General features: G+C 43.8%; 1 protein-coding gene and 1 long non-coding RNA gene across 5 annotated transcripts in view; both read right to left on the bottom strand.

Annotated features, from left to right (window-relative positions):
- NRBP2 (nuclear receptor binding protein 2) overlaps positions 1–24794 on the bottom strand; it is a 55000-nt gene that overhangs the window by 10033 nt on the left and 20173 nt on the right. For all 3 annotated transcript variants that reach the window (XM_075211570.1, XM_075211571.1, XM_075211569.1), the window contains 8 exons: positions 17822–17944; positions 13531–13632; positions 11361–11450; positions 10489–10529; positions 9517–9611; positions 6522–6545; positions 2111–2200; positions 1094–1149 (listed from right to left, as the gene is read on the bottom strand). In XM_075211570.1, coding sequence (XP_075067671.1) covers positions 1094–1149; positions 2111–2200; positions 6522–6545; positions 9517–9611; positions 10489–10529; positions 11361–11450; positions 13531–13632; positions 17822–17944 — 621 coding nt within the window. The remainder of the gene's footprint in view (positions 1–1093; positions 1150–2110; positions 2201–6521; positions 6546–9516; positions 9612–10488; positions 10530–11360; positions 11451–13530; positions 13633–17821; positions 17945–24794) is intronic.
- LOC142158007 (uncharacterized) lies at positions 9643–10431 on the bottom strand. Of its 2 annotated transcripts, XR_012692706.1 has the most exons (4): positions 10361–10431; positions 10175–10265; positions 10052–10135; positions 9643–9940 (listed from the first exon to the last, which is right to left on the bottom strand). It is a non-coding gene; the product is annotated as an uncharacterized LOC142158007 (long non-coding RNA). The 2 variants fall into 2 exon arrangements; XR_012692707.1 differs by lacking the exon at positions 10361–10431 and having other exon boundaries at positions 9647–9940; positions 10052–10077; positions 10159–10275.

Below are 24794 nucleotides of genomic sequence, written 5' to 3'. Positions count from 1 at the left end.
GTCTGTTCTGTAGCTAGTGCCACCTGCCCCTCCGAGGTGTCATCTCACTTGACCAGTCACAGGGGCGTCATAATCCGGAAATTCCCGGGCTGCTGGAACTACTAACATTCCAGGATATAGGAATATCGAAGGAAAATCAGTAACCTGTTAGAAGAAGGGGTACAATGAGCACCATTACATTTCCCCTTGTGAATTTAATGTACAATGCTCTTCTATCTGATCCTCTTTTTGCACCCACCCTGCCAGTTTATGTGACATGATCAGAACAAGGCTCCCAGGACCTGGCTTTCGGTAGCAGGTGACATCTCGGAATAAAACAAGAAAAGTATATATTGCGTTGAAGTGGTGACTGGAAGGAACCTGGGACTTATTTCATATTGAAAAAGTTATGTAGCTTAAGCAAAATGAATGATGTGAGCGATTGCCAAGTCTCAACTCCCTCCAGCCGGATCATGAGATACTGCGTGGAAGAATGGGAGGGGTGTTGTCTATGCCAACATCTGCGGCCAAAACAGAAGATCACATGTGTAATCTCAAACAAACAAGTAGAACTCTGCAGTTCCTCCCATATTCAGCAATGTAAGAGGTCAGCAGACTGTTATCTTTCTAGAACACATTACTAGGTCTTGATATCTCATAGCTGGAGGTATTATCTTGAAACTCATTACTCTAGTTGAGGTTTAGGAAGAAATATCTGTCCCTCTTCCCTGATCTCAGAACCAGGCATGGCTGAGGCTTTTCTCCCTGGAGAACTGATCGAAGAATTAACTGGACACAATACTCTTTGTGAGGTCCAAACTGTCCTTGGTGGAGATCTTATCTCAGAATTGGACACACTACGCTAGGTGAAGTCTAGGAAGTGGTGTTTGTACCTCACTCTGCTCCCAGTATATCGTCTCGTAGACTTGGGCACATTACTGTAAGCGAGGTCTCTATGTGTTTCTACCCCACTCTCTTGCCTGTGGATCTGACCAAAGAATCGGACAGATTACTGTAGATGAAGTTTAGGAAGTGGTATCTTCTCCCTCTCCACCTTGAAGATCGGATCTCTGAACTGGATCACTACATCACTTGCATTTTAGCAATGGCTTACCTCCAGGGCACACATGCCAAAGGAGAAAATATCCACAGCCGTTCCATCTTCAACAGCTAGAGAAGGTAGAGAAAGGTTGTCAGACGAGCACAGAGTATGCAGGATGGAGTGAGACGATGAAGCTCAGTAGACCCAGACGTACACACAGTGATGGGGATTACGTACAATCGTGTCTCCTGTGAAAGTTTACCAAGTTCCCTCTTAAGATCTTTAAATGTTTACCAAGTACCCCTTAATAGTGGTACATTGATACAAAACAATGCTACATGTATTTAATGTTTAATAAGTACCACATCTAAGCCTTTATATAATTTTCCTAAAATAACTCTGATGCTATGAGAAGAGTACAGGTTACATGATGTATATAGAAGAGGACAGGTTACATGATGTATATAGAAGAGGACAGGTTACATGATGTATATAGAAGAGGACAGGTTACATGACGTATATAGAAGAGGACAGGTTACATGACGTATATAGAAGAGGACAGGTTACATGACGTATATAGAAGAGGACAGGTTACATGACGTATATAGAAGAGGACAGGTTACATGACGTATATAGAAGAGGACAGGTTACATGACGTATATAGAGGAGGACAGGTTACATGACGTATATAGTACAGGACAGGTTACATGACGTATATAGTACAGGACAGGTTACATGACGTATATAGAGGAGGACAGGTTACATGACGTATATAGAGGAGGACAGGTTACATGACGTATATAGAGGAGGACAGGTTACATGACGTATATAGAAGAGACGGTGTGACAGAACCCTGGTGTATAGGTACAAATTTAAGCTTTATAATAGAACCAGGATGAACTGGTATAAAATCTGGAAAGTGCATAAGTTAAAGTTAATAAAAGACATTGCACAAAGCAATGTGGAATCTATTATTGTTTTAAAGAGTTGGTCCTAGCATATAAAACATCTACATATCGCAGACATCATGTTGTATGGACAGTGTGTGGTCTGAGGGTATGTACAATGTGTTACATGTGTATCTCTTACAGCCGTACTCTGGAGGAAAGAAGTGCAGAGTCCGATGCTCTTCCCGCTGGATCTTTATCGGAGTTCGGAGATCGTCAGGGACGGGAAGCTCTGGAAAGGAAAGACATATATAGACATAAATATACTGTACAATAGGTGATGTGTACTCGCACATTCACTATATATAGACACACACACACAGTATTGAAAAAGTATTCAGACCCCAGCCCTTGTTCACACTTAAGATTCTCACGTCTCACAGCAGTTTACTTCTTAGAACGGGCTTCACAGAATCACAGGACAGTTGAGGGGCAGCACGTTTGGGGTCTCGCCATAGATTTCTGATGGAATTAAGATGAGGACTTGGACTGAGCCTCTCAAGGACCAGGATCTTTTGTCTTTATTTTACTGCGCTGGTGCTGTGAGTGCTGGATTATTGTCCACATATAGAAATACTTCCCCAGAATGTAACGTGCACCATTCATCTTCCCATCTACGTAACATGGCGCCACCACCGCTGTACTTAAAAGTAGGGATGTTGTTACCTGGTCAGTATGCGGTGTTCAATTTGTGCCATACAAAATATACTGCTTAGTGTCAGTGGATTTTCTGCCACATCTCAGCAGTATTTTCCCTGTGGTGTTTTACACACTCATTGTGCACAAGGATAGGGGTATTTTTGGATATTGTTCCCTCAGATTGCACATCATCTTCCATCGCAGTCATTGTCTAATGTACCATGGTGAATGCCACAGCCGACCTGACAGCATGTCTCCCTTCTTGTAGGGGGGCCGTAGGTTCTGCCCATCAGACTGAGCTCCGAGGGGTGTTCGATGCCTTTGTTACAGACTTGTCCCTTCCCCAGATTTCTGCCTCTCTCTATATATAAATATCTGGATAAACACCGTTACAGCCAGGTAACTATGCACCTGAGCACGATTAAGGAAATCCTGAAAACATGAGCTGTTGGGACTGCGTGAGGACGGGAGGTCTGAAACACGGCTATAGAGGTCATATATCCCACCTGTGGTAATTACATTGGGTGTGAGTATGTTATAATACAATCATTTTCTGGTTTCCAGTTTTATAAATTTATGGAAAGGTTTTGGATTATTTCTTTTGATTTGACATTGTACCCCATACATTGTGGATCAGTGGCCAAAAATCCTACTTCAGTCTGGTTTAAATTCAGATTCTACGGCAATAAAATGTAAAAAAAAGTGTTGGAGGCTGAATATTTATTCACTGTATTCTGCTGTTTCCTGTATTATATATTATATACTGTACATGTTGGAAAGCTACAATGTAGTGAATGCTGAATACAATGTAACACACAGGACAAACCATTGTTGTTCTGAGCTGCGGATGTCCCTGTTCTCTCTCTGTGTAACATTTCTCCCTGTGATACTCTCACACCCACCGTTACCCCCCATTAAACGCTCCTTTGTCTTCTTTCCCTCCTCTCAGTCCTCATTAAATCACATTTATTCCTTAGTTACCAGCAATAATTCCTACACACAGATCCCGACTCATGACTGACGCTGAACTTCCCTCTGATCCCCAAGTGATTGCACCTGACGCATTTCAAAGCAGTATCAGCAATTTCTCCCCCTACAATGACTATTATTCTACTCCCGTCAGCTCCACCACGAACATTTATATACTCAAAGCCTCGTTATTTTCTGCAATACGGCTTTTTATACTGCACAAACCATGTAACAAAATATGAACGATACTTTCTAAGTATCAATCGTGATGTTGACAGTAATTCAATCCTTGCTACAAATGTGTCTTCCTGTCTCATTCTCGCTGGCTCACTCTCCTGGATATATTCTGTTCATGGAATTTTCTTCTAATCCCAGAGAGAAGGGATTTATTTTTCTAATTCTTGTTAATCCATTTTTATTAACCATTGAGCTTCTCTTCTAAGGAAAGAAAAGTAATCTCTTTGGAACAGAGACTATAGACCCTGAGACACAACTGATATAAGGGCCTCAGATAGAGCTGAACACAAGTCCGTTTTATTTGCATAAAACGTGCATTTCCTGCACATGTGAACGAACGATGCAAAGTTCCTGCGTAGACTCAGATGCATCTTACACTTACTATCCTCAACGCTTAGAGAGGGGGAAATAAGGACGGAAGGTATATTTTACCATAGTGCAAGTACAGCAACGGCGCTTCACACAATTAGTGTAGCGTGGAGAGATAGAAGCACCGGCAGATACAGCTGTCAGGAGTCCTATGTGTTCTGGGTACATAAGTGTGTAAAAATAAATAAAAAATGAGGCCCCCCCAAAGTGTGGCCAGCACCAACGCTCATGGAGGTAAATGTATTAAGTGCCGATTTCTGTAAGTTGCCGGAAATCGTTGATTTTGCAGTGAAAATTTAAAATTAAATTTTGCAAAACAATGCGTTTAAAGCCATTGCTGCTTTAAGTTTTCAATGCAAACTGGACGATTTCTGGCGACCTGCAGAACTTACAACTTAATACATTTACTCGCTAGCCTAGTTCTCATAGCGGCTTTAGGGCATGGGAGGGGGGGGGGGCAGTGTGCGGCACACTGTGGTCTGCCATAAGCTCCCACTGCCAGTCTAGGCTATGTGTGCTAGTAGGGGGGCTGGGGTGTAAACTTGTTTTCTTCTTATTTATTTTTTACACATGAAATTGGAAGTTATGGGCAGCATGGTGGCTCAGTGGTTAGCACTTCTACCTTACAGCACTGGGGTCATGAGTTCAATTCCCAACCATGATCTTATCTGTGTGGAGTTTGTATGTTCTCCCTGTGTTTGCGTGGGTTTCCTCCGGGTGCTCCGGTGTCTTCCCACACTCCAAAAACATACTGGTAGGTTCATTGACTGCTATCAAGTTGACCCTAGTCTGTGTGTGTGACACTGATTCAGCGCTGCGGAACTAGTAGCGTTATATAAATAGCTGATGATGATGATCAACAAATTGAGGATGATGACTGTAATCTCTGCCGCAGGCACACGCTGCTAGTTCTGTATAAACCCGTTAGCACCAGTAATAATAATAACACGGTTAACGTGCAGAGAGCGTTGGTCCAATATAATTAAATGTAACGATAACTCGGAGCATAGCTTGTACTTTATAAATAAGCGTTAATACTAATAATACGTGAACGGCTCTATTGTAGAGTGTCTGCTAAATGGGTGTAATTTATGCAAATAAAAAGCTTTTGATGACACCTGGGGGTAAATGTGTTAATGTCCGGATTCTTCAACTCCGGCGTGTTCAGAGTCTTCGGCTGAAAGGAAACTTCCCTTTACAAGGCAGTGTCGCTTTAAATTTAATCGCCGAAGACGCTGAACACGCCGGAGTTGAAGAATCCGGACATTAATACTTTTCCCCCCTGGTGTGTTCATATAGTTAAAAAAAATAATTATAAAATGGCATGCCCCCCCCCTCCCCCACACACCTTTAAAGGTGCTGTCAGCGCCCATAGCCTAGTTCTGGTGACGGCTTTGTTTGGGAATTGGGGGGACCTGTTGCTGCTATAAATTATTTTTTACACATGAAAAGGGAAATTATCATCAAAATGATGATGACGCTGCTGGTTCTGTATAAATACATGTTAATACTAGTAATAATAATATTATAATAATAATACGGTTAATGTGCTGCAGAGAATGTTGGCCATATGTAATTAAATGTTAATAACAATAATATGGAGCGGAACGCGCACTATATAATTAAGTGTTATTATTATTATTAATAATAATGTGCACAGCTCCATTGTAGAGCGTCAAACAAAAAGTTGCTGATGACAGCTGGTGCTTTAATATAGTTTAATTCCCCCCCCTCCCCACGCACACACACCTTAAATGTGTTGCGCTCATAGACTAGGCTGGTAGCACAAGATTGAGGGGCAAACAGTGCTGGGTCCTGCCAAAAAAGCCACTACCAGCACTAGGCCATGACAGGCCTATCATAACTTAGTGTTTGTAGCGGCTCATTTTGGGGAACATGTTTGCCCCCTTAAGCACCCCAACCCCTCTAATTTTATCGCTAGCTATGAGTGCTGATTGCCTGGGGAATTACTTTTACAGTCTGCATATAAATTACTCTGGTACAAACCACGGAGTAATGTTGATTTACTACACCTATAACAGTCTGACATTATACATGTGAAGTGTTGTGAACCACGTCGCAGCGCAGCTGATATACTATATGTCAGTAACACCATCCCTAATATTTCACCCACAAAAGTAAAAGAGCAGTTAGAGTTATGACTTGTCCATGTAGACTGATAGTATCTATCCCACCTCCAGTATTAGTGCTGCAAACTTGGACAAATAGTGATCGGCAGGAAGATACCGCCTGAGATGTGGCTTAAAGTGTCCTCACCTACCCTCTCCTACAACCACAGGATGTGTGTGAGTCAGGAACATGTCGAAGGATCAACTCACCATTTGCAAACACCCGGTGCCAGACTGACGTGGTATCGTTCCGTGGAGAGTCAGGGGAAGGAAACAGAAGAAAGAGACATGAATGGCAGAAAGAGTGATGTCCTAACACATGGATCTTCAATGGCTCTACACATTACTGTCCATGCACACAGCCCAGCAGAAGCGAGACGTGCAGATCACTCGCCCACACAGACACAAGTAGAAATAGAAAGGTCTTGATCCCTTCTTCAGATCTTTACTTAGGTCCCACATAGAGGATTGATTTCAGCTCCGGAGGCCTCACCTCCAGACACATATAGAAAACCTTGAAATAAATCTAAAGAGCGGCTACAGAAAATGTTCAGGGTCCTGTCCATAGCACTTACCAAGAAGGACTAATGGCTGTGATATGTACAGAGGAGTGAGAGCTCTCTACGGTGTCCTAGAGAAAACTGTGGACCTTCTAAAGACATCAGAGTAAAGCCGAGAGATAATGTTCTCAGAGGGTAGAAGAGAGAGATGTACACGTCTAACTAATGGGACTCACATGGCAAAACTCCAGCCAATTATATATATATATATCCCATCTCAGAGGAGATTCTGGGATCATTCATCCTTTGTCAACTGCCACAAAGTCACAGTTGATGTAATTTTTGTATATCGCTTAGGGGGCTATTTATGAAAGGAAGAAAAGTCTTAATGGCTGGAAAAAAAAGGTGTTGTCACCCTATATATTAAGGGGTCACCGTCTGTTTTCAGTCCCACTGTGCAGGTGTGAACCAGCTAGCTGTCCACACAAGCGCATATTCCTGAGACTAGCCCGGTATAGTGGTGAGTTATCCCTCACTGCTACGGGTGAGTATCCCCATGGCAGCTAATTATCACTCAGGTGTAATATTATTGATAAATTGCGGAATAAGAGTTTTTGTCGTCACGTTGATACATCATAGAATCATAGTTATGGCTGCATCATACTTGTTCATTTTCCTGGATTGTCTGAGAAACTACCGAATTCTGAGTAGGTCTCCCAGACTCCCGGGAGAGCAGATCATCCTCCCGTATCCTGCCCACTCCCTACTGAAGTCCTCTTTGATTTGAGTCATTTATGCCCCGCCCACTTCCCGGCTTATTTTTATTTGGTTGACACTGTATCAATGTGAAGCTTCGGTTTGGCGCTTGTATGGTTAGCTCTGAAGAATGTCCCCAGTGATACGACGCTAAGGGGCAGATTAAACGCTCTTTTGTACCGTTACTACCGTAAAAAGCAATGCTCATTTTTATTTGCGCCCCATAGAGGGGCGAGCAAAAATGAGCGTTACTTTTTACCATAGTTTTTTACTTCTGTAAAAACAATCTGCGCAAGGTGTCTCTGGAGGATCCTCGCACGGACATTTTGAGAATTGAATTCCCCCCTAAAAGTGAGAAAATGAAGGAGACACTGTAACAAAGTGATTATTTTGGAAACAACAATTTATTTTAGTATCTAATAAAAAGGTCTTGTATGTCATAGAAGGAATACCGGGCGGCATACTGGTGTATATATTGTGTACTACGCTTAGTAAGTTAATATCCTGCCTGTACTCTGGGCCGCACTGTACCAGCAATGAACAGACATCACGTTCATAAACACAGGCAGTGGAGTGTACGTGTATATACGTCTGTTTACATGTAACGCAGGACCGTGCTCCTGGCTAATCTCACTATGTCTTCATTGCCGGGACATTGCTGCTGAGCTCAGGGGCCTAAGACACTGCCTGACAGTCCTGACACCCCCCGGCCTGCCAGTATTATCACACTAATAAGTCTGATCAAATATGTTTAATATGGGACCTTTGCTGAATAAGACAAGGGGCCTGATTCATTAAGGAAAGTTAAGCAAAAGTAAGTAAGGCAAAACCATGTTGCATTGGAGGGGGAGCTTGATTTAAATGTAAGGACAGATTTATACTTGGGGTAGGACATGTCCTAGATCAATTTTAAATTTCAGTGTACAAATAAGCTATCAAGTATCTGTGTGCTACATGAAAAATAAGCCAGTATTTATCTTATGTGCAAAATAATAAACTAATGTGCACCCCTTGTATTGTAACATGGTTTTGTCAGAAAACTTGAGTAAGAAAACTTACTAAATTTTTTGCTTAACTTTCCTTAATGAATCAGGCCCAAGGTCACTACCATGATTGGTAATTTGCAGCAAGCATCTAGATGCACTGGTATCATTTAGTATCATACAGTTAGCAACTTAACACCTCGGACAAACCATGATGCACTGCGGGTGGGGATGTATGCAGAGAGATTTACAGTTAGGAGGGGACATGTCGTAGCAATATAAAAGTAAAGCTGCCCAGTGTGTATGCTGCATGCAGAAGCAGCCGATATTATGCAAACATGCAAAAAGAAAATGACATTTACCCCTTGTGCATTGCAACATGATTTGTTCTGGTGCAAATTTGTTCCCTTTAGCTGGATTTGCACCTAACTCTAAATGATGCCCACAAACTGCACCTTCTGCAGTGCCTCTGTAATCCTAATTATATGCGGACTGGACATGTGAAATCAACCTTTGTGGTTCTAGTGTGTTAGTAAGCAGAACTTTATCGTGTCTTTCCACCAAAACCGCAAACCCACAAAATTCGGCATAGAATAATTTCACACAGGCAGCTGGGAGAGCCCCAGGGATTCACGTGCGGATAAATATGCACAAGTAGCGCTGTACTGTGGAGGAGCGTTTCTCCTGTTCCTGTCAGGTGTGTATATATATATATATAGGTTCTATTTACATAAAGCAGCAGCTGCGAGAAGCATATAAGGTAAATCTTACTAATAAGCAGAATGTTCTCTGACTGAATGACCTAGAAGACATAGGGAGAGGAGCAGGACACGTATATATCATCATTATACCACCCATTCTACATGTCAGTGAATGACGTCATACCGCTGGCCTGGGCTATATGATTCACTAATAATGTAGCCTAATGGTTTCCTCCTCCTCCCACTGTGGACCTGCTACTCGTACCTGATCCAATCTTGATCAGTCCATTGTGCTGGATGAAGATTGTGTCATTGGTGAGATTTCCATGTATAATGACGGGATCACATGAGTGTAGGTAGCTGGAGAAAAGCACAATATGTATCTCAGAATATCTAGATGTCAGGACTCTACAATCTCTTTTCTACACACAACAGTCCCCCCCCCCCCCCAACACACACACAGCGGTAGCATCAGTCTCCTCTTCTTACACACACACAGCGGTAGCATCAGTCTCCTCTTCTTACACACACACAGCGGTAGCGTCAGTCTCCTCCTCTTACACACACATAGCAGTAGTGTCAGTCTCCTCCTCTTACACAGCGGTAGAGTCAGTCTCCTCCTCTTACACACACATAGCGGTAGTGTCAGTCTCCTCTTACACACACAGCGGTAGCGTCAGTCTCCTCCTCTTACACACACATAGCAGTAGTGTCAGTCTCCTCCTCTTACACAGCGGTAGAGTCAGTCTCCTCCTCTTACACACACACATAGCGGTAGCACCAGTCTCCTCCTCTTACACACACACATAGCGGTAGTGTCAGCCTCCTCCTCTTACACACACACACATAGCGGTAGTCTCAGTCTCCTCCTCTTACACACACAGCTGTAGAGTCAGCCTCCTCTTACACACACACACACACACATAGCAGTAGTGTCAGTCTCCTCCTCTTACACACAGCGGTAGCGTCAGTCTCCTCCTCTTACACACACAGCGGTAGAGTCAGCCTCCTCCTCTTACACACGCACACACACACACACAGCGGTAGTATCAGTCTCCTCCTCTTACACACACACACAGCTGTAGTATCAGTCTCCTCCTCTTACACACACACACATAGCGCTAGTGTCAGTCTCCTCTTACACACACAGCGGTAGAGTCAGCCTCCTCCTCCAGTCGCACCCCTAATCTGATGGTACACAGTTTTACAATCTGTGATGACAAACAAGAACTCTCACCTCAGCGCTGACAGGATCTGTGTGCACCATCTCTTCCATGCCTGTGATACAATTGAGAGAGTTACACAGAGTCACCCTAATGTGGGCGAGCACTATTACATGGGCATAATGGCTCTAACGGTATGTACCCAGGAGGAGCCCTACCACAAGATCCTGGCCCGCAGAAAAAATTAGCGCCAGCATTGTCCATAAGATAGGGCCACAGCACAGGGCCCATGTCTCTCATTTCCCCCTCTACTTATTGTTTATTTAATTTTCAGTCCAGAGGAAACGGTAGGTTCAGGCTGACTAGGTTAGTCTTAGCCTTGATAAAGCCTGGTCAGCGAAACGTGCGTCACTCCTGTACACTGAGGCCAGCGCTATATACTGTACAATGCTGGCTGCATTTATCATATATTTATTATGTAGATTAATAATAGCCCCTTATGGGACACCCTTCTGAGGGATTAGACTCTCAGTCGGATTCCAGTAAACTCTGAGAGAACAGAATGATATGTGGGTGCTGTGGGCTCTTCATAGAGGATATTATTGTACTATAACTACATATTGATCGAGCTGTTATTATATTATTATGAGAGGCAAGAAATGAATGATTACACAGGAGACTCCTACATTAATTAATAACAACCTATTAATAAGAGGGAATTGTAAGGAGTCTGTTAAGGAATGACCTTTATTTTTAAGATGTTTAAAAATAAAAAATGGTAAATCAGAAAATGTAACTTTCAATAGACAGACAAAAGGAGAGATAGTTTATTTATTCTATTATTAAAACTAACAAGGCTTTGTAGATAACCGTTCATATGAGAGATTAATCTTATTTATACCCTGACTATTGATTCCACCAGATAACAGGAGCAACATATACTCACTCTGGCGTTCATTGTTTTGCGATTCTTTTTTGTCTTCTTTAGGAATTGTCTCAGACTCCCAGAAGAGACGTATTCTGTTATAAACACTACCTGTTAAACAACAGACCAAAGAAATACACAAAGAGCAAAGGCATCACCCTATCTCTCAGCATTATACAGGAGATGGGCTCCCCCAGTCTGTCAGTCCCACATACACAGGAGAGGGGCTCCCCCAGTCTGTCAGTCCCACATACACACAGGAGAGGGGCTCCCCCAGTCTGTCAGTCCCACATACACAGGAGAGGGGCTCCCCCAGTCTGTCAGTCCCACATACACACAGGAGAGGGGCTCCCCCAGTCTGTCAGTCCCACACACACAGGAGAGGGGCTCCCCCAGTCTGTCAGTCCCATATACACAGGAGAGGGGTTCCCCCAGTCTGTCAGTCCCATATACACAGGAGAGGGGTTCCCCCAGTCTGTCAGTCCCATATACACAGGAGAGGAGCTCCCCCAGTCTGTCAGTCCCATATACACAGGAGAGGGGTTCCCCCAGTCTGTCAGTCCCACACACAGGAGAGGGGCTCCCCCAGTCTGTCAGTCCCACATACACACAGGAGAGGGGCTCCCCAGTCTGTCAGTCCCACATACACACAGAAGAGGGAGCTCCCCCAGTCTGTCAGTCCCACATACACAGGAGAGGGGTTCCCCCAGTCTGTCAGTCCCACACACACAGGAGAGGGGCTCCCCCAGTCTGTCAGTCCCACACACACAGGAGAGGGGCTCCCCCAGTCTGTCAGTCCCACATACACAGTAGAGGGGCTCCCTCAGTCTGTCAGTCCCACATACACACAGGAGAGGGAGCTCCCCCAGTCTGTCAGTCCCACATACACAGTAGAGGGGCTCCCTCAGTCTGTCAGTCCCACATACACACAGGAGAGGGGCTCCCCCAGTTTGTCAGTCCCACATACACAGGAGAGGTGCTCCCCCAGTCTGTCAGTCCCACATACACACAGGAGAGTGGCTCCCCCAGTCTGTCAGTCCCACATACACAGTAGAGGGGCTCCCTCAGTCTGTCAGTCCCACATACACACAGGAGAGGGGCTCCCCCAGGAGAGGGGGCTCCCCCAGTTTGTCAGTCCCACATACACAGGAGAGGTGCTCCCCCAGTCTGTCAGTCCCACATACACAGGAGAGGGGCTCCCCCAGTCTGTCAGTCCCACATACACACAGGAGAGGGGCTTCCTCAGTCTGTCAGTCCCACATACACAGGAGAGGGGCTCCCTCAGTCTGTCAGTCCCACATACACAGGAGAGGGGCTCCCCCAGTCTGTCAATCCCACATACACACAGGAGAGGGGCTCCCTCAGTCTGTCAGTCCCACATACACACAGGAGAGGGGCTCCCTCAGTCTGTCAGTCCCACATACACAGGAGAGGGGCTCCCTCAGTCTGTCAGTCCCACATACACAGGAGAGAAGCTCCCCCACTCTGTCAATCCCACATACACACAGGAGAGGGAGCTCCCCCAGTCTGTCAGTCCCACATACACAGTAGAGGGGCTCCCTCAGTCTGTCAGTCCCACATACACACAGGAGAGGGGCTCCCCCAGTTTGTCAGTCCCACATACACAGAAGAGGTGCTCCCCCAGTCTGTCAGTCCCACATACACAGTAGAGGGGCTCCCTCAGTCTGTCAGTCCCACATACACACAGGAGAGGGGCTCCCCCAGTCTGTCAGTCCCACATACACAGGAGAGGTGCTCCCCCAGTCTGCCAGTCCCACATACACACAGGAGAGGGGCTCCCCCAGTTTGTCGGTCCCACATACACAGGAGAGGGGCTCCCCCAGTCTGTCAGTCCCACATACACAGGAGAGGGGCTCCCCCACTCTGTCAATCCCACATACACACAGGAGAGGGGCTCCCCCACTCTGTCAATCCCACATACACACAGGAGAGGGGCTCCCCCACTCTGTCAATCCCATATACACACAGGAAAGGGGCTCCCCCAGTCTGTCAGTCCCACATACAGAGGAGAGGGGCTCCCCCAGTCTGTCAGTCCCACATACACACAGGAGAGGGGCTCCCCAAGTCTGTCAGTCCCACATACAGAGGACAGGGAGCTCCCCCAGACAAACAGTGAAATAGTAGAGATGGGTTCATAGATTTCTGTCCCATAGGTGGCGCTCTCTCTCACTCGTGCTGATGTCTCCTTCACATCCAGCCAGTACTTGTGGAACTTGACTACATTTGGATGATCGACAACCATCAGGTTCTGAAACATGGTCCTGATCTTCTCCTGAGAGTGAGAAAAATATATCCGAGTAAGGGAAAGTGGAAAATGGAGGATGGCATTATTACCAAGCTCCTCCTGCACACACTGTGAGGAGCTCTGCTATATAAGGTAATGAGACGAATGTGATCCACACAGCCATGATGACTGAGTGATTCATTCTGCAGCCACTGTGGGGAGCTCTGCTACAGCAGGTAATAAGGGGGAATGATACATTTCAGCCATGATCACAGAGCACCTTGTCCTGCTGTCACTATGAGGCGCTCTGCTGCACAAGATAATGAGGGGAATGTCATACACACAGCAATAATCACAGCGCCTCTCCTACACACTGTGAGGAGCTCTGCCATGATCAGAGAGCACCTTCTCCCACAGTCACTACTATATACGATGGTGAGGGGGATGTCATACAAAGACCATTATCACTGGGCACATCCTCCTGTAATCACTGTGAGGAGCGCTGTTACACCAGGTAAGAAGTAAGTAGAACAGCAGATCATTTTTACATTTAGTGTATTTTAGTTGTTTGGCTCCAAGTTGCGGAGATCCTCACGTGCTGTGATAGACCCCGGACCTGTCAGCGTTTAATGCTCTCAGTGGCATCAGAAACGTCAGCAGAACAGATGAAGAATTCTACATTGATAAGTGTTTGTGTGATTTATCTAATATGTAAAGCGAGATGTCAGCTGCATATTAATGTTTGTGTCCCCGTAGTGACTAATGTGTTAGTATATATTACAGCTGCACCTCTATGAGTCAGTCGGGGCTGGATGTGGAAGGTCGTGTATCAGAGACACGTCACATATATCGATACACATTACATGCGGCCAATGTGAAAAGAACAAACAGAAACTATGGGTCCATTTGTGTACTGTATCTTGCATGAAATAGTCTGCACATGTGCAGAAACAGATCTTACACCAATGAAAGCAACTGCATGCAATTCAGTCTGAGCGCAACTGCTTATGACTTGAACTATAGAACGGGGTATGCAAGGGGTGGATGGACGTAGGCCGCGTATATTAGGGGATGCGGACGATTCATGTCCTGGGATTCTCGTAAGTGCGCTTGGTTTCACCTATACAATTGCCCCGGCTCCAGGGCAGGTGTAAGTGCCGACTGACATAGCATAGTCTGTGCTTTACAAGTTACACGTATGTGTGCCAGTAGCTAGCACAGAACATGTGTATAAGGAGGACTGACTATATAAACTCATTGTATGTACAGTAATCTATAAAATCATCTTAATTTATTTACATAATGTAAATATATATGAATAATATTTGAAAATACATATGGCCAGTTCTATGCAGCCAGAGAGTACGTCCACCCATATTAAAATGGAAATGTATTTTGAAATCCACTTGAATTTAAATACAGTCAGACGTTACTTGCATGTAAGTTATGTTCAGACATCAATCAGACCCCATAGGTCTATGTGATTTAATAGATTATGGACCTAAAGTTTGGTGCATTGGAATAGCTATGTGTACTCATAAAATAATGTATTAGTTGATTGCTAGTTGTTGTCATACATTTTAGAAAGTCTCTCACAGAGTCCAAGTCACTGGATGAATAATTACAACCTTAATGACTAATTTATTTATAGATTTGTGTCCTTGTTTTTGTACTTTCTCTCCTCCCTGTGTCCATGTTCTTTTTTCCCACTGCCCAGCCCAAATCCACCCTGGAAAATACCTTTACATAAAGGGAAAATCAATAAGGTGCACGTGCTGGTCCATCTGGACATAGATAGATGCTGATACTTGTACCTTCCTCCCGGATACAGTGTAATTACAGGGAAAGGACAGCAGCATTCTGTGACCACTAGAAGGGTTATTACATCATGTGATACAAACACACAAAGGTGCCACAGGTAATAGAGACTAAGCGTCCCCTCACTCTCATCATTCATTTCAGCCACAAGTGAGATGTATTTTATGGAGAGAAAAAGACAAAGTTGATATGAATTAGGAGGCAGTGGAGCTGTTACTATGTTGGCTCTTTCGCTCTTCCCACCAAGCGCCTGTATAGGGATCTACGCACCCTGAGAGTACAGAACCTGAATAGATCAGCACTTTGTCACGGTTTATAAACAAACCCCATCTATGAGCAACAGTCACCTCAATGTATCAGTTTCAGGTGCAGTATTACCGTAAGACGCCCCAGTAATTTCAGGGCGTTACCGCCTATGAAACATATGTTGTAGCATTATATTGTATGAGCTGCATCTATGGTTATGGGGTGCAATGTTACAGTTTCTTTGATCCACCGGTACCTTGGGGTGCAGTAAGAGGTCTATATATCAAATAGAGAAAAGCCCTAAATCCGGTGAGTATGGGGGTTTTCAAGAGATTTATGATGCCATATCCCTGAAAGATCGCCAACGACAGGTCTGCAAGACATCTCTGGGTGGAGATAGCTGAGGCTCCCACAGCAAAGGAATGTTTTATTATTAATACATATATATATTATTTTTTGCATTTTTTTATAAAGTTTTGATTTATAATTTTTGCATTTAAACAAACAAACAAGTTATTTTTTATTTGGTCTAGAAGCCTGGCCTTACAGATGCAGGGACCCTATCTCCGATTTCCATATCTTTACAGTAATCTGACTCACACTCCAGGAGGACGTCTAATTGTATGATAATTGTTTGATTACAGTGATTGTTTACATCTATTTACAAACCAGTAAAAGTCTCCACCACCATCGAATATCACGAGCTCTAGAAGATCATAAACCCGGGAAGACTCTGGGCCTCATTCGCTGGTCTCATCCATCACATATCAAGGTCACTTTCCAGTCCCAGGAAAAGACTCCGCAATCGAGACGCAGCTATGTGTGTTCTGATAGATGGAGTCTAGTGAGACGCGTTCCGCAGAGTGCAACCACCACCTCCACCCTCCTATCACCGTCTACCACTTTTCACCCAAAAATACTACTCAGTTTACCTTCATTTATGCCCTAAGTGAACCGTGAGTGAGGGGATATCCTGCACAGCCCCTGGTGTGTCCGGAAACGCATTTCTCCCCCCAAAGTGCTGCGTGAAGGCGCAAAATTGGTGAAGTATAGGACAAGACAAAACTCCAAGTCCTGAGACAGATTTCAAATGAGACCCAGAAAGGAAAAGCCCTGAAACGCCGGCTCCGCTGTGAACGCTGCCGTCTATCTAACAAAACTATTAGACCGGTCTCAAAGGGCGAAGGGAACATACTGTCGGCAAGAACGAGTGTTGTCACCCGCGTAGGGCGATCTCTCGCTTCACCCGATACATGAAAGGGTTACTGCAGATAATAACACCGTGATTACATTACTATGGGGAAGAGTATGTAATAAGCTTTAATAACTGTTATCACGCACCTGAGATATAAGTCATTATAAACATTCTATTAAAAATATCATTTTTCTTTTTTAATACATTTTATCTTTGTATATTATAAAGCCCAAATCTGACTTTCCGTTCCACTGCATGTGCGATCGCTGACTGATAACTAGGGGCCTGATTCATCAAGGTACGCAAACGCATCTGTGTTTCATACTTTGAGTGACGCAAACCGTTATATTTGCGTTGGAGTTTGAGATTGAGTTGACTTTGAGTGTCGTATCTGCTCTGTTTGCGCTGCGTATGTGGTGTTTTAAGTCCCGTTTAGCAGATGCGTATGCGTTTGCGTACCTTGATGAATCAGGCCCCAGGTCACAATGAACATTATTTATGAAAGTTGCTCATAGATGTAAATCTACTAAAACCACAGCAACCAATCAGACATCAACTTTTGTCTAGAGCAAATTAAATACTAAAAGCAAGCGTCTGATTGGTTGATGGTTTTAGAGCAAATTTGTACCTTTCAGTAACTCCCTATACCTCCTGATGTTCTGTCTACACACCATTTATCTACGACCCATCTGTGTGCTGATAGATGGAGGGGTGTAGTAAGATGGCAGCCCTATCAGTACACAGATGGAGGGGTGTAGTAAGATGGCAGCCATGTGTGCTGATAGGGCTGCCATCTTACTGCATCCCTTCTGTCTGTCCACACACAATTAACTGCTCCATGTTGTAACTCCATAATCTGTGCAGTGTTAGTTAGACACTCCTGTGTGTTGGGGGTGCATTGTTAGACACTTTTGTATTGTGCAGAAAATACACATTTAGACACCTGTTTTAGGATAACACATTTTGGGGAGCACGTACCTCGTGAACCTTGAAAATCCTTTTGTCAGTGAAATTCAGCTCGTTCCACACGACCTCCACACCTTCCTCTGTGTCCATAGCCAGAAACGTACTCTCAATTCCAGGCATGTTCCCCTGGTTCACCTGCAGCCAACAGAATAGAATCTTACAGCACAGAGGAACTGAGACATGAGAGAGAGAAAGAGAGAGAGAGAGAGGGGGGAGAGAGACCTGATTACCAGGTATGAGAGAGAGGGAGAGAGAGAGAGAGGGGGGGGGGGGGGGAGAGAGACCTGATTACCAGGTATGAGAGAGAGGGAGAGACCTGATTACCAGGTATGAGAGAGAGGGAGAGACCTGATTACCAGGTATGAGAGAGAGGGGGGGGGGAGAGAGACCTGATTACCAGGTATGAGAGAGAGGGGGGGGAGAGAGACCTGATTACCAGGTATGAGAGAGAGGGAGAGACCTGATTACAGGACAGGAGGGAGACAGATAGATTTCCACCAATCAGCAGCACTTTATATAAGAAGGTGCAGATCTATGCAGGAAAATATCAATGTAATAGGAACATTTCAATGTACATGAGACGTATAATAAATACTCCGACGATGTCTCCTCACAATCACATTAATGGGTTCGAATGAACAAAAAAAAGAGATATATGAATAAGAGCGATGCTCAAAATTATTTCTAATTACTCATCCTTTGGACACACTAAGGAAATTTACTATTTTTAACTCTCTTGAGAAAACTCTACAACAGTATTGTTCACTGTTCTATACTATACTATAAATACTATAAAATGTTGCCATTTAAGTGAAGGAGGCAGAAAAGGAAACACTTTATAGTTTATTTCTAATGTCTTTTAACCGCGAGCTGCCCAAACATTCGGCCAAACGTTTGAGTTCATCGAGCAAGTTGGGTTTTCTTGAATAGGGATCTGGTTGGGATCATTCTTATGTAATAACCGACTGGAGACGTTTGAGGATTCCACACTGAGCATTTTCTTTTTGGCCACAATACCGCAAACGGTTGAGCATATAATTTGCACAGGAGCAGAGCCATACTGAGGCAAAGTGATCGGAGGACAGGGGGTAGTTTCATGTTTCGCTCCCATTGTCTGAACTTATGGTGTTAAAATGTCATTAATAACATGAAAATCTACTATGTGAACGGAGGAAAGATGCTGCCGAAACAGAGTGTGAGGCTCTTACCGACCAGAAACAGAACAAACGTCACTCTCCCTGCCCTAGAAAAGTAATACACCATTAACCTAGAAACAAAATATTAGAAAAACCCAATTCAATAAAACAAAATAGATAATAATACAATATGTATCATATAAAAACACAGTTGCTAAAAGAAACCATTAAAAAACAAAATATATGTAGAGTGACAGCACAGAGGACCTACATGTATCAGGCGAGAAGTTCGGTGGAAAAGTGCGTAAAGCTCAGGATGAATTGTCCCGGAGTAGTAACAGTCTCACAGAAGAGAGCGCAACTCACTGATGAGAGTAACTGCAGAACACAGCCAGTCCCTCCGGTCTGAGGACGGAGTGTAGCCGGTATATGTATCACCACTTGTGCATTTGGTGTTCCTTGCTCCACGTATGCTCTGGGGAAAGAGATCATCCAGAAACCACTACCCACCAAAAGGCCCCAGTTCTGTATATGACTGTCCATGTTCAGGTTGTAGTAGGTAAAAGTCTTTCCTCACGCATTTCATTAAGTAGATCATCATCATCAACATTTATTTATATAGCGCCAGCAAATTCCGTAGCGCTTTACAATAGATCAGGGGCTAAATGTATCAAGCTGAGAGTTTTCCAGCGGGTTTGAAAAGTGGAGATGTTGCCTATAGCAACCAATCAGATTCTAGCTGTCATTTTGTAGAATGTACTAAATAAATGATAGCTAGAATCTGATTGGTTTTTCAAACCCGCCGGAAAACTCTCAGCTTGATACATTTACCCCTAGGACTTTCTTCAGAAGGATAGCACTGAAAAAGTCCCAATATTTAAATGGGTGTCGTCCAATCAGTGCAGAGAATTCATTAGACTACTTGAGTGTAGCAAAGAGAGCCAGAGCCACAGCTTGATAATTAAACTATAGGTTTCTGTGATACATATACAAAAAAAAGCAAAGTACATTACTTGATTTGTATAACAAAATATTCTTTACACACAAATGGATCTGACTCGCTAGGAATAGGATAAACAGCAAAAGACAAACAGCCGGAGTGTTCAGCCTCAGTACGTCATTAACTGTACATCACAAATAGAGCATATGGTTTATATATAGAGAGAGCGGAATGAAACAGAATCGAATGTAACAGATTTTTCTAAAATTAGATGATTAGAAATAGGGGAAATAAGTATTTATCACTGTTAATATAAAGCCGTCTATGTGAGAGCTTATAACACTGCACCTGCCTCAGCTGCTACAATACATCAATATCTCTTAATGGGAAGAAAGATTTGCAGAACTTTCAGAATTTTCTTAGAAGTATCCAGGAGAGTTAATATTTATAGAACTAGACGTACAAATACTGTACCAATGATCAGAAAAGGTAGAAAACCACAAAATTAGAGACATGTTGGTGTATATCCAGTATTATAATATCTCTGAAGGGTCTACCAGTATTGCTGGGTGAAATCCATCGTAACTGGGAGTACCTAAACAAAGCTCAATATACACCGATACACACAATAATACATTATATTCTATGATAAAATATCAAAGGATTCAAAGATCAATAAGGGTAATTGTCACAAAGCAAAAAAATGTTTTGTGCGATAAATCTAATGCAAAAATGAATTAAAAACTAATTTATTTGTTTCATTGTAGCCCTCAGGAGTATGAACCCAAAATGATTCTCTTCTGTATCATTTGCAAAATCTTAGTGGGGTGTCAAGGAATCGGCGTGAGTTTATTCTACACTCCATTGATTTTATTTGATTTTCTTTCTGTTTCATCAAAGGTTTCTTTTTTTCTTCAGGTTTTAGGCACTGCGATGGGAACCAAGTTTGCTCCAACAAGCAATACCAAACCACAGGCAGGACAGAGGTCAGAATCACAAGAAACAATAGACTGCACAAGAACGCTGGAGTATAGGTAGGAGCAGAGTACTGTGTGCAGAGCAGGTTTATATAGGCTGAGGCTGAAGTGAGCGGCTTGAAGTCAGCGGTCACATGACTGCAGCTTTAAATCCTCTGTAGAGCCGCGCTCCCGCTGATATACAAAGAGGGGCAGCAGCGGAGGGAAGAGCATAGAAACTGGTGCCAGGAGCAGGACACAGAGAGTGCGCCGGATACCTGGTCCGGCGCAAGACATTCAGGCTCCAGGTCCGGCGCCTGACATAATAAGTATATCTGGTCATATTATTTTGACCTCTAGTTACAATGAAGGTTATTACTCTGAATATATATATTATATATAGAAACCACATGTTCTATTTGTGGTCAACAGTTGATGAAGTACTGAGGCTGAACACTCTGCCTGTTTGTCTTTCATGTTTATAATAATGCTGTTTATCCTGATTATTCCTAACAAGTCAGGGCCATTTGTGTATAAAGGATATATTATTATACAAATCAAGTAATGTACTTTGTTTTTAATTTGTTATATGTATCACAGAAACCTATAATTTAATTATCAAGCCAATGGTCTATGAGGCTACTTCTCTGCAATGGTTGGACGACACTCATATAAACATCGGGATTTAAACAAACGCATCTGAAGAAAGTCCTGATCTATGCACTGAAACATGTCAGGGAGATTTCTACCTACTACACCCTGAACACGGACAGACATTTACTGAGCTGGGGCCTTTCAGTGGGTAGAGGTTTCTGGATGATCTCTTATCCTGGAGCACACGTGGTGCAAGGACCATGTAATATGGAAGTGGTGATACATATACCGCCTACTCCCCTGTCCTCAGACCGGGGAGACTGGCTGTGTTCTGCAGTTACTCTCATCAATGAGTTACACTTTCTTCTGTGAGACTGTTACTACTCCGGGATAATTCCTTTTGAACATTACGCACTTTTCCACCTAACTTCTCACCTGATACATGTAGGTCCTCTGGCTGATCACTAAGAGTAACTGTGGCAGCACCAACATTAAAACCACCTGACTCGCCATCTTCCCACAGTGCATCCTGGTGACATCTCTTCCCCAGGTAAACGACGCACCCGGCCATCCAGGTTATGTAAAAGAAAACGTCATTCCTCAGACCACTCCACCACTGAAGTGGGTTTCTGCAATATTTTGCTTCTACTTGGTGGGACGAGTGACCTGATCAATTTCTGCAAATGTTCCTCTACCACTGCACCCAGATATCACCTCTCTCCTAATCAGTCATCCCAGGTAATTACTTTCATGTCCGCTCCTCAGACATAGACAAGACTTCCATCATGTGATGTCTGGGACACGCTGTAATAAATGTTGCTGGTTTATTCTCATGTAGGTTTTCTGCAGTGAGAGCAGATGTAACTCTCCCTCTCCATGACTTATACACAGCTGGGGAACCAGTTGGAGATCCCAGGGTACCGAGGCCACTGACACTCACCAGGGATCCTGCTATTTATATGATAGAAAAGAACATGTGAAGAATTCAGCATTCGGCTCACGGGGAATTGTTACCGTCTTCTCAGTGATATTGTTTGTTTGCTGACTATCATCTCTACACCAGCTGCTGATTCCATGTAAAACACAGAGTCCTCGGGATCTTACAAATAGTCCACATCACAATCTCAAACATCGTTGGTGGATTTTACTAAATATTTCTCAGAGTGTGACAGGAATATTGATGTGTTCTCCCACAGTTCTTGTGGTAAAAACTACATATTTCTGTTACTGAGACCATGAATTAATTTACACTGATGCCAAAATTCTGCCACATTGAGCAAAGCTTCACCGCTTCCTCTTCCATCCAGAAAGACATTCACTGCGTCTAGTCTCCTCTATTGCTAGATTTTTATTACAGTAAAAATGAGACGCTAATATAAGACCGTTTCAAATCTATTCTTCGGTTCCAGAAGCGACATAATTATATTGTGTTCTTGGAGCGCACAGAGATACATCATGATTTTTATGGTTTACATAATCTGTGTGACTGTTGCAGAGGCTCCATTGTTATACTTGTTGCTTTGTTATTACCATGAAGGGCATTATTGCATTGTGTAAGGGTCAGGGTTGGGGGATCCTCTAAGCTTCCAGTGGTTGGTGCAGGCTCCTTGGGGGCGTGGTGTCTAATGTCCCCTCAGTCTGCACCAGAGGGGATTCTGATGCGAGGTGACCATAGCTCACTAGGAGACTGCTGACTACTGGAGAGAGAGGCTACAAGTCACAAGACAAAGGCAATCTAGGAGATACGCCCAGGACAAGGTCACAGAGGCACATGGAGAAACAGAAGTCAGGACCCGGAAATCAGCAGAAAATGTTTAAGTACTTTTCCACAGACAAGGAGCACATGGGAGGGCTATATAGGAAGACAATAGCCCAGGATGACCACAGGAGCGACACAGGTGAATGCAATGCAGTAATCAGAACTCTGAGTGTGATGTCAGAATCACACTGACTTATACTAGAGAGAAGGTAATTTATGAAGCACATAATCTTCTGTGGTGTGTTCTTGATTTATACCAAAGCTCATGGGTTGGTGGAGCAACGCAATAACGAGATTTCAATTACTAGGAGGTCGACACCGATTTTATGACTCAATATGGACTAACTCGGCTATTATATGGCGGCTCAGTGGTTACCACCTCTACCTCACAGCACTGAGGTCATGAGTTTGAATCCCAACCATGGTTTTATCTGTGTGGAGTTTGTATGTTCTCCCCGTGTTTGCATGGGTTTCCTCTGGGTGCTCCGGTTTCCTCCCACACTCCAAAAACATACTGGTAGGTTAATCGCCTGATACCAAATTGACCCTAATCTCTCTCTCTGTCTCTGTGTGTGTCTGTGTGTGTGTGTGTGTTAGGGAATTTAGACTGTAAGCTCCAATGGGGCAGGGACTGATGTGAGTGAGTTCTCTGTACAGCGCTGCAGAATCAGTGGTGCTATATAAGTAAATGGGAAACCTTGGGTCCGTGCATTCATGTGGATGTTACTATGACACGTACCAGCTACCTAAACATTGGTGCAGACCAAGTACACCCCTTCATGGCAGCGGTATTCCCTGATGGCAGTGGCCTCTTCCAGCAGGATAATGTGTCTGTCACACTGAATAAATTGTTCAGGAATGGATTGAGTAACATGACAAAGCGTTCAAGGTGCTGACTTGGCCTCCAAATTCCCCAGATCTCAATGCAATCGATCATCCTAAAGGACCTGCTGCTAACATCTAGGAGCCAGATACCACAGGACATATATAAATATATATATATTAATTATATTATATTATATACACACACTGGAAAGTGGCTCTCATCAGGTGTGGAGATAAAAACATTGCGTCCAATCCCTTGTTTCACAGACAGATAAGGGGCAGATAACATTGCACTGGACACACAGCTCATTGCTGGACTCTGCCCTGGGACAATAGTCCATTGTGTGAGGGATGTGAGGAGAGGCCCAGGGCTGGGACATGCTGGAAGGACATGGGAATAGTCCCAGAATGCTTTGCTCCGCTTGAGGTCAATGTAAATGACTAACGGCACAGGCTAAAAATAATCTGTGAATTGTGGGCTCGGAAGTGACAGCACCGAGTAATTAGAGCAGAAATAAAAAGTGGCTTTGAGGCGCGTACTTGTGTCTGAAACCTGAATTTGTGTGTGCAATGCTGCCTGTGTGGACAAGATTGAACGCAGAACAATAAGTACACAAGAAAGCGTTCGCATGTAGAGCCGCACATATCTGGAGCTGCTTCCAGTAGTACTTGCACCAGGTGTACAAGTGTGTTTATTTATGCCCCTGTGTAGCGTAGAGTAGAGATGTGTTAGTAGTACATGATGTAGTCGCGTTATAATAGTTATAGACAATAT

The sequence above is a fragment of the Mixophyes fleayi genome, chromosome 5 (genome assembly GCF_038048845.1).
Source record: "Mixophyes fleayi isolate aMixFle1 chromosome 5, aMixFle1.hap1, whole genome shotgun sequence".
NCBI classification, from domain to species: domain Eukaryota; kingdom Metazoa; phylum Chordata; class Amphibia; order Anura; family Limnodynastidae; genus Mixophyes; species Mixophyes fleayi.
The sequence above is the reverse complement of the archived record's forward strand: the minus strand, read 5'-3'. Positions and strand labels throughout refer to the sequence as shown.